The following is a 10,079-nucleotide window of genomic DNA, read 5'->3' on the forward strand; positions in this document are numbered from 1 at the left end:
GTTATAATTAAGTGAAATAATCTACACCACCTTTCCCATGAACTAGGGAGTCAGTAACTATTAGATGTCATTATGAATCAAAATAGCGTACTTATGTTCACTTATTATCCTTACCCTAAATCAGATCAAATAAAGACTAGTGAAATTTGGATTTTCATACAATCTTGATAACAAAGCGTCAGTTTCAACTTAATTGCAACCAAGAAGTTGTCTCTTAGCCTCCTTTAAAACACAGTATAGGCCCCAGATAAGGATTGTTCAAACGAGTGAAATCAGCCTATTTCTCAATTTATCGGGTGATAACAGGTTTCGTAATCTTTCACAAAATACGACATGAATCGACTAATTAAAAGTAGGCAGTTCATACAAATCAAGTTTTTCATGTGAAGACTTATGAAACACATTAAAATGCATTTTAACAGTTTAAAGGAACAAAAACAGATGAGTACAGCTCCTGCCAAATATATCATTATTGTTAATTGGATTTCAATTTTTTGCTGTTTGTTTTTAAAACTCTTTTGATGACAAAATAGGGTTTTAGCTCATTTAAATTGGGTAATTACTCAAATACAACCCTAACCTGGATCTCTGTTCTTATATAATGAATTGCTTTTGGAAATTGTTGATGGATTCCAAATGAGCTGGTTTTTTTTTAACCAAGTTGCCTGATCAAGAACCATGAGTAGATCTTGATGATGGGAAAGGCATGCAATAGGTCCATGTTTAGCCCTATCTCGCTTGTTGAAATGATCTATACAGAGTTGCTCTAAAATGAAAGATCACAGTTTACTTTATCTACATCTTCTGATTATTGCTCACTTATTTTTGTGAAAATGAGATTGTTTTTCATAGATTGACAATGCAAGTCAGTAATTGATTCTTTTAGTTTCTTAATCTCCTCAGTGTTTTGCAATTAGGTCATTATTGACCTTTTTTAAGAATGTGTATCTTGATGTATGATGTTAAGTGATCTGTTGCACATTCTTTGTGGAGTTATCAAATGAATCACTTACTCCCCAAATGCAACTTTCACATTCAGACACCTTTAACTGTGATTATTACCCTGCATGATTTGACATCTGATGCAGCAAGTTCAATCTAACTTTTAACTATTATCTAAATTCTATGAATGGTTCAGGAGTTGCAGTAAAAACACAGATGATAGACTAAACAAATCAAGGGACTAAAATACTTTGTAATGCACTTCTAAAAAAATATAAACAAGAAAAATGTGTGTGTGTACAATGACATGTTATTTGTTACTACGAACAAAGTGAGGTACTTGTAATTCTCACCTCAAAATTTTCTAGATTTACAGTTTTTTCATCATGAAACACGGTATGGATGAAATAAATAAATTCATTAACAATGCTTACAAAAAAATTATTATAAGTGTATTTAAAGGACAAATTTAATTTCAAGCAATAGGCCATCTAACTCAATACAAAAATCACAATCTATTAAGATTTATTCAAACAGAAATGCCAAAAAATACTCATTAATTTCTGACAATCTGATTTCACAGTCAACAATAGTTTTATCACTCAGCACTATAAAATAATTTATAAAGTCTTTAGATGTAGATTGAATTATGACTGATCTTCAGCTAGTCTCTCTGCCTTGGCAACAGCCTCTTCAATTGGACCAACCATGTAGAATGCTACTTCCGGTAAATGATCTAATTCACCTGTGATTGGAACAATACTTAGTGTTACAAACTTAACATATATTTTGACTTGGTCTTTTAAGGACAATTTACAGCAATTCTCACAATCTATTGACCATAACAACTCAGCAAGCAATTTGAAAAAAGCAGAGTATGCAAACAGTGCATATGTTCTTTCAATTTTTGTTGTGGACTTTTAAATTATCATCTGATACATGTATATATTCTTTATTATCTTAATTCCATTTGACATCAACTCAATTCAAATATTGCATAACTACCACAGCATTAAAGTTATTATGATAAAACTCGCATCATACAATTTTGAAGATTACCGACATGGGACTTTCTTCAAAATCACATTTGTTTATTTAAAGACGAAATTGCTTTACAGTATGTGATCTAATATTCTAGTTATTAAGCAAAACATAGTTTTAAATGTTTCAACTTTAAAAAATGGAGGTGTTATACCAACTAGGCACAATACTTGAATGCTACAAGAAATTGTGATAGGACAACATTGTCACTAGGTATCTCCCACAAATGGGGGTATAAAAATACCTTTCGACAAGTAAAGACAGACAGATATGGTTGATTTTTTTCTCTCCCTCTCGTCTGAAATTGTGTCCATATGTTTAATTCCAAGATAATTTTAATTTAGTGTGTCTTAAGGTGATTATTCTAGATATCCAGTAGTTTTCTGTCTACAGCACCACAAAAATTGAAAAAATTTCTGAGGTCTGAGAAAATGCTTTAACTGTTTGCAACGTCAGTTGAAAAGTTAAGAAATTTCTTAAACTTAAGCATTTTTTAAAGTTTTGTTTCACTGGACTCAGGCCATTTTCCACAATTATGAGGACTCCCATTTTATTTGTCAAAATCCAATCAATACATTTGCATCTATTCAACTTATTTAAGCCTTAAAAAAAACAAACAAACAAAAAACATGCTAACCTGACAAAATTCTCTGAAAGCCAGCAATTGATTCTTTGAGTGGTACATATTTTCCTTCTGATCCAGTAAAGACCTCAGCAACCTGGAAAGGCTGTGACAAGAATCTCTGGATTTTTCTAGCCCTAGCTACAGTAAGTTTGTCTTCTTCTGACAATTCATCCATACCCAAAATGGCAATGATATCTTGTAATGATTTGTAATTCTGAAAAAAAAAATAATAAAAAAATAATTAAAAAAAAATATGAAAATATTAAAATTTACAAATATACATCATACTTCAAAGATGACTAGGACAGACTTTGTATTAACATTTTTTTTACTTACACTAAAGGTTCATAATTTGAGTCACCCTGTTTTCAAAAGCAATCAAATAAGGAGATTTCCCCTCAAAAGTTCTATTCCACTATTAGGAACATCATACTTTCTACTTCAGTGAACCTCATAAATATACAAGCTTCAAATATCATCAACTTGATCATGTCATTTTCATCTTCATTATGCTAAAAGGAATTGTGAGTATATTTTTCATATGTATGTTGAATAAAAATAATACAAAACTTTGAGAAAATTTTACTTAAATACACCACGATTTCATGTTAAGGCACATGGACAAGTAAATACCAAAATTGATACTTTATTGGATTTTGTAGTTTTAACTTTCACTTCACAACTATCTTGCATTGTTTAATAATTGCAGGTTGAAGTCATATTTACATACATGAATAACTTAAATCACTACATACATGAAAGTGAAGTCAAGTGTGAGCTTATAAATCACAATCAAAAGAAAGAGAGACAAATCTAACATGGTTATCAAAACCACAAGTTAACTACCTGTAAGATTTTCTGTACATTACGGGCAACATCATAATGTTCCTCTCCTACAACAAATGGATCCAGAATACGCGAGTTGGAGTCAAGGGGATCTACAGCTGGGTAGATACCCAACTCGGAAATACCACGAGACAATACAGTGGTAGCGTCCAAGTGAGCAAATGTTGTAGCAGGAGCAGGATCTGTCAAGTCATCAGCAGGCACATAGATAGCCTGGAAAACAATAATATTTTAGTTTTAACAAACTAAGTATTAAACTAATTAAAGATCAAATAAATCAGGAAAAAAAATCACAACTCATCATCACAAATGTGGCCAGAAGTTAGTAAATTAAATAAAACATATGCGGTTGAAATTTTCTATTGCTAGTCCACACCCTATTCTATATCAATGGTCACTGTTGTTTTTCTTTGAATGATTTTTTTTATGTAGCTCACACCATATTTCAAGAGGGATAATCAAGTGGTGGGTTCCTGCCTCTTTCAAACCAAGAAGTCCATGACTAAACTTAACTAGATTTGCCTTCAATATAAGACAGTCAAAAATGGTTCACAACTAAAACCCAACAAAAAAAAAAAATCAAAAAAATCTAAGGTCTGACAGAGATATGCATGGATGCCTAGCTTTTTAAAGTCCCCAAATCAGGTTTTGATATGGGTCAAAAGAAAAAATTATGTAGAGTTCTTTGAGAACACAGCCAAACACGACAGAAACTATGATAACAATAAACATACCTGTACTGATGTGATGGACCCTTTTTTTGTGGTAGTAATTCTTTCCTGCATGGTACCCATGTCAGTGGCCAATGTTGGTTGATAACCTACAGCTGATGGGATACGTCCAAGCAAGGCAGATACTTCCGATCCAGCTTGGGTGAAACGGAAAATATTGTCAATAAAAAGCAACACATCCTGTCCTTCCTGGTCACGGAAATACTCAGCAACAGTCAGACCTGTAAGAGCAACACGGGCACGGGCACCTGGGGGCTCATTCATTTGTCCGTATACAAGGGATACCTGAAAAAAAAAAAAAACAACAGAAATTACATTCAGAAATATTTAAATAATAAGAAATGAATAGAATCTCAAAAACCATTGAATGACCACAACTGGAAAACCACATTTTGGAATTTGCTTAAAATTTTACTTAACCTGTATTTTATAGCACTTAACAACTGTGCAAAGTTAAACAAAAATAAACAGTGATCCTTTCTCCTTATCACCTGGAAACAGTCAGGGGACAGACACACTGACACGAAAATTTTCAGAGGGTAACACATACAGTTTGTATCAAGACAGGGATCAAAATAAGTTTTCAGGAACTGATAGTCAACTGGGCTACAAAATTTGAAAATTTAAAAATGAACTAGCACACAGGAAAAACAAAACAAAACAGGCAGTCCAGACTTTTTCCCATTAAATTATAACTAGGGCAGTCAAAGCGATACTTTCTGATACTTTTCAGCAGTAAATAACCCAAAATATGAATTACCACATTTTCTACATGACAAACTGAAAATAGTAAAGTGGTGGTAAATAAAAAATGTTACGGAAAAGGATAGAATGAAATGCGGCAGACGGGGTAAAACTGTTTCCCTGTTTCCCAAATAGTGTGCCAGTTTCAGTTGTGCAGTGAGCAATTTTATTTAATTTAATCCCTGCAAAAGAAGGGGGGTGGAAGACAGAAATTAAATCTAGGAGTAGCTTTCACTACCAAAAGTGAATAATGAAAAAAAATCTCACCTTGGATGTGTCATCTGTCAAACTGATAACCTTGGATGTGATCATTTCATGGTACAAGTCGTTACCCTCACGGGTTCTCTCACCAACACCAGCGAACACAGAGTAACCACCATGGGCTTTGGCAACGTTGTTAATCAGTTCCATAATCAATACAGTTTTACCTACACCAGCTCCACCAAACAAACCTATAAAGAAACCATTTGCTTGGTCAGAATTATGTATATGTTGTTATAAATGTTCTTCAAATAATTATTATGCTGCTGACTCGTTAACTTTTTGATAATTCAATAATGAAAGCCAGTAAATCAGTCTTCACAACTAACTTCAGGCCCCGAAATACATTTTTCAGAATTTTTTATACAGTGACTGTTGGCCTATAATACTTAATTTTACAGGCCCATCTCCAATTTGACAAGCCTTGAGCCTCACTCTACTGCTTAACCATGAAGACAGGTACATTGGGTACCACTTCATAAAACTGTTTCCAACAGTATGCATAACAGATTACATACCGAGTCCTTTCAAATTTCCACAATATATGTTCGGGTGCTTTCAAAATATATCTTTGATCAACCTTCTTAATCATTTCTTGAATAATTCTTGACATCTTTACAGGACAGAAGTATCTGCTATTCTTTATGCACTTCCATTGCTAGGTAATCCTGATACTTACAGAAGCACACAATTTTTCAGTCTTCTATGCTTACCAATTTTTCCTCCCTTAGCATAAGGAGCCAACAGATCTACAACTTTGATTCCAGTCTCCAGCACTTCTTGCGTTACACTCATTTCAACAAAGTCTGGAGCTTCAGCATGGATAGACAAGAACCTAGTAAAAAAAATTTTTTAAATACATGCAAGACCAAAACATTAAGCAAGAACATAAAATACGCTACAAATGTTTGCGACAATTTCTGGTCATATTAATACAAATGTATACCATTACAAAACGGACTATGTTTATCCATGATCTTTTTCTGGTTTCATTATTAAAATTCAAGTTCTTACTTGGTTACATTGTCTCAAGAAGAATCCTACATACAATAAGTAAACAAAACATTAGTGTTAATATTCACTCTATATTCTATTGCTCACACTACTGGGCAATTCGGCTGAAAGTCGCCATGGGGTCACCCACCTCGCCCTCAGACGACATCAAAAGTGAAATAAAGTCACACTTTCATTTTCAGATAATGCCAATAATCGGGACTGTATTCAGTCTTTTAGCAGTATTTTGGCAGGTTCTATCTTTCTTCTGATAACAATTTGCCTGTTTCAGAATAATAAATTGTAGAAATCTTTAAAACATATCAAATATTCAGTTACAAAAAGGTATTTTAATCAGCTTTATTTAAAAAAAACATTTAAGACAAGAATAATGATAATTGATGTTCTATAATTTATAATTAGTTACGAAACATGCAAATTTGCTAAGCGGTTTCTTGGGTTAAATTAATTCAATTGATAATTTGGTAGAAAACCCAAAGCATTTCAATTGATCTTTTTGTTTCTAATGGAACTGTAAAATTTCCATTTCAACTGAACATTTCTTGTGCTTGAGACAAGTTCATACAGACTGCTATATGTGTCTATCAAGTTTCAGTCTTGATTTACCGGTAATAAATTTTGAACATTATTATTGATACTCTTGATAAACTTAAATCAAGAGTGAATATTTTGAACAAGAAAGCATTATAGATTAAGTGGGACCAGGGAAAAAAAGAAAATGAAAATTCCAGAATGTCACTGCCTGAAATTTCCTAATCCAGTGCTGCTAAAAAAAAAAAAAAAAAATCAATAGGACAAAGCTTTACTCAACCTTATATTAGTTGTGCTGTTATAAATTTGGAAAGGGGTAGAGGTAGAAAAATTCAATCTCATGTACATGTATATATAATAGTCAATCAGTCAGCAGTCATTATGTCCAAATATTTAGTTTCTTACAAACAAAATTTATGTAGTTTAAAGAAAAGGTAACATTTATATCAATAACAGTAAACAAACAAACACAAATGCCTGCTTATATTGGGTGCATGTTCATGTATGTAACATCATATAACACATACAGGGATAAAAATAAGCAGTTGCTTAATAGCCAATAGCTACTAGATCTTGAGCTGGGCTATCACTTTCAGGTAAAACTTAGTTAAACATGTTGGAAATATTAAACAAAAATATGGTCTGGACTACCAGCTTATTTTCCCCAACTTTATCCCTCTACATATAATAAAAAATGTCTTAGTGAATGATGTGCTTTCATGTTCACTTCTACCAGGTGTCTCTCTGAAAGAAAAGTCACTTCTCCCTGTTCTTCTAAAGTAGCTTGACCCCTGTGTTCCTTTAATAATAAAAAATGCTTACTTGTCAGTTTTAACAGGTCCCCTCTCATCAATGGGGTCACCAACAACATTGATAATTCTTCCCAGTGTTGCTGGTCCTACTGGAATTCTGATTGGGTAACCAGTATCAATACAGCTGGTTCCTCTTACAAGACCTTCAGTACCATCCATAGCAATTGTTCTTACTGTGTTCTCTCCTACAATAAAAATTTTAGGCTTCAGAAAGCAATCCAGTGAAATAAAGAACGAAAATGTACAATCACAGATCTACAAATGTGTAGGTAAATAGCTAAGGACATACTGAACTAAATGTCTGACTTAAGAAGGAAAACTTTGCTCGTTGTTATGTCCTTGTGGAATATTTAAAAAACAAAAATAAAATGGATTTTTATATCAGATTTTGTTTAGCTAACACAACTTTTAAAAGAATTTAGTAGTACATAATTTTAATTTGAAAATGACAATTGAACAAAATACTGATTAAATCCTAAATGATAAAAAGAAATTTAAAATTCTGAAATTTTTAATAACAAAAATCCTGCCTCCTACATTGTTTTAATATTCCTCAGTAATGATCAACCTTGAAACAGGTTTTTTTGAAGGTTCAACAAGACTATTGTAAAAGTATTAAAGTTGGAATTGTACTACTTGATGCAAAAAAAAGTAACCACAAAATTTATTTTTAATACCAGAGAGCATTATCATTTTTTTAACCATGAAAATTGATACCTGCGAATAAGTTCACTTGACAGAATCCTTGAAAATTAGCAACCCCAACTTAATATTTATCATTTTTCAATGAAAGACAATTTAATTAATATTTGAAGTTAAAAATACATGAATGCACAACAAAATAAAGAGTTAACGTGTGAAACCATTAACTCCATGCCATGGAAAGGTTGTCCTGTATTGGAATCTACATATAAGATTGTAACTGATAAGATCATGATGCAACAATGGATCATTACCCACTAATTATTTTTGTTTAACTATAATTTGGATTTTGTGCATACCTAAATGCTGTGCTACTTCTAAGATCAATTTTGGTGTTCTGTTTTCTACACTCAAGGCATTAAGAATTGGAGGTAGCTCTTCATCAAACTGGACATCAACAACAGCACCAATGACGGACACCACTCGTCCTTTAGCTGTATTTGGTTGTGTTTGTTCTGCTGCATAATGACCTAAAATTATGATTAAGAAGAAATTACCTTGCTCAAATTATAATTAGTGATTTAATCCTATTTCAAAATTATTTTTATGCACGTTGTTTAGCTTCATTGTCCAACTGTTCACCAAATCGTTTATTTATAGTGAATATAAAAAGAGAAATGGTTCCCTAGCACCAAACATTGGATTTTAAAAGATTTACATGAACATGTCAGATCCTGCAACTCAATGAAACAAACAACTACCTTCTCGATATCACTCATTGCAATAACAAGATTTTTAATACTAGACTCCTTTGAAATCGCCAATCTTAAGTCAATTCTTTGAGAGAGAAAGAATCGCTGCAAATATCAAACAATATTTTTGTCAAGGTCACGAATTCTCCAGCTTTCCAAAATGGCAATAGGTCGCTCACTTGTTCATGCACAAAAAAATGGATTACGTAAGGCCTATATCCCAATCTGCATTTTCATAAATTCAACCAAAATGAAGGCAAATTTTCATTATAACCTCTACCAAAAACATCAAGGGCGAGAATCCCGGTTAGCCGGCGAATAATTTCGGCAAATTTAGAAGATTAATTCGCGATGGCATAACTAAAAACTACGATCTTACGTGTGTTGAAGTATGATGGAAGGGCTTTAGTTGCTGTCGATGGCACAGCAGGGGATGTAAGGCTATGTTTAGTAGCCTTTAACAACCCTACACATGCCCTTCTTGCTGCATGCATCATGGCGACTGTGGACTGTGCAATCACGTGACCAACAAGGCATGTTGGGATACTTACCGAATTTCCCGCGGTTTTTGAAAACTTGTTTAAAATGATTCACGTAGGGTGTATAACACAACCTATGGTAAGGGTGTATAGCCAATGAAGTTTTTACACATTTGTATGGAAGTCTATTTCTGTCATCAAGATAAATAAAGTCGCGAAAAATTATCTCGAAAAGTCGTGATAATTGGTGTATTTGGTCGACATAAATGACAATTTCATCTCGAAAAAAGTCACGATAATTTTTCGTGATAGTTAGGATAATTATGTCGACCGTTCGAGTTAATTATCACGACTTATAGAGAGTCATACCAATATGTAGCTTCGACATACATATTTCCGCAATAGATTTTTACCATTATCACGACATTAGAGCTCATTATTGTGACAAAATGGAGACAAGTTATCTCAACTTGTCGTGAACGTATTGATATCTGTCGACATAAACTATTGCAATTATCCTTACTATCTACGGAAGCGTATAGGTATCATTTTTTGTTGTTATATATTTTAATTAAACGATTTAAATATATCAACATCCTGTGATATAATTCGTCATTTTCAAGTTTTCTTGTCGTATGTTAAAATTATATTGATATATG

General features: G+C 32.8%; 1 protein-coding gene across 1 annotated transcript; it reads right to left on the bottom strand.

Annotated features, from left to right (window-relative positions):
• Nucleotides 1–1,450: 1,450 nt before the first annotated feature.
• LOC148603653 (ATP synthase subunit beta, mitochondrial-like) lies at nt 1,451–9,454 on the bottom strand. Its single transcript, XM_088551832.1, has 9 exons — nt 9,321–9,454; nt 8,549–8,719; nt 7,558–7,732; nt 5,904–6,025; nt 5,197–5,381; nt 4,189–4,470; nt 3,455–3,667; nt 2,621–2,822; nt 1,451–1,687 (listed from the first exon to the last, which is right to left on the bottom strand). The coding sequence occupies exons 1-9, from the start codon at nt 9,436–9,438 to the stop codon at nt 1,590–1,592; spliced, it is 1,566 nt and encodes a 521-aa protein (XP_088407958.1). The 5' UTR covers nt 9,439–9,454; the 3' UTR covers nt 1,451–1,589.
• Nucleotides 9,455–10,079: the final 625 nt, after the last annotated feature.

Source organism: Perna viridis, chromosome 11 (genome assembly GCF_037379345.1).
Source record: "Perna viridis isolate PV_CMFRI_1.1 ecotype Kerala chromosome 11, ASM3737934v1, whole genome shotgun sequence".
NCBI lineage: Eukaryota > Metazoa > Mollusca > Bivalvia > Mytilida > Mytilidae > Perna > Perna viridis.

Bases quoted from the DNA above. Each gene is read 5' to 3' on its own strand.
- LOC148603653 (XM_088551832.1), bottom strand. From the start codon at position 9,438: ATGATGCATGCAGCAAGAAGGGCATGTGTAGGGTTGTTAAAGGCTACT. The intron at 8,720-9,320 runs GTAAGATCGTAG...TCATAATTTTAG, and splicing joins TCCATCATACTTCAACACAC to GTCATTATGCAGCAGAACAA. The intron at 1,688-2,620 runs GTTAGCATGTTT...TTCCAATCACAG, and splicing joins CTTTCAGAGAATTTTGTCAG to GTGAATTAGATCATTTACCG.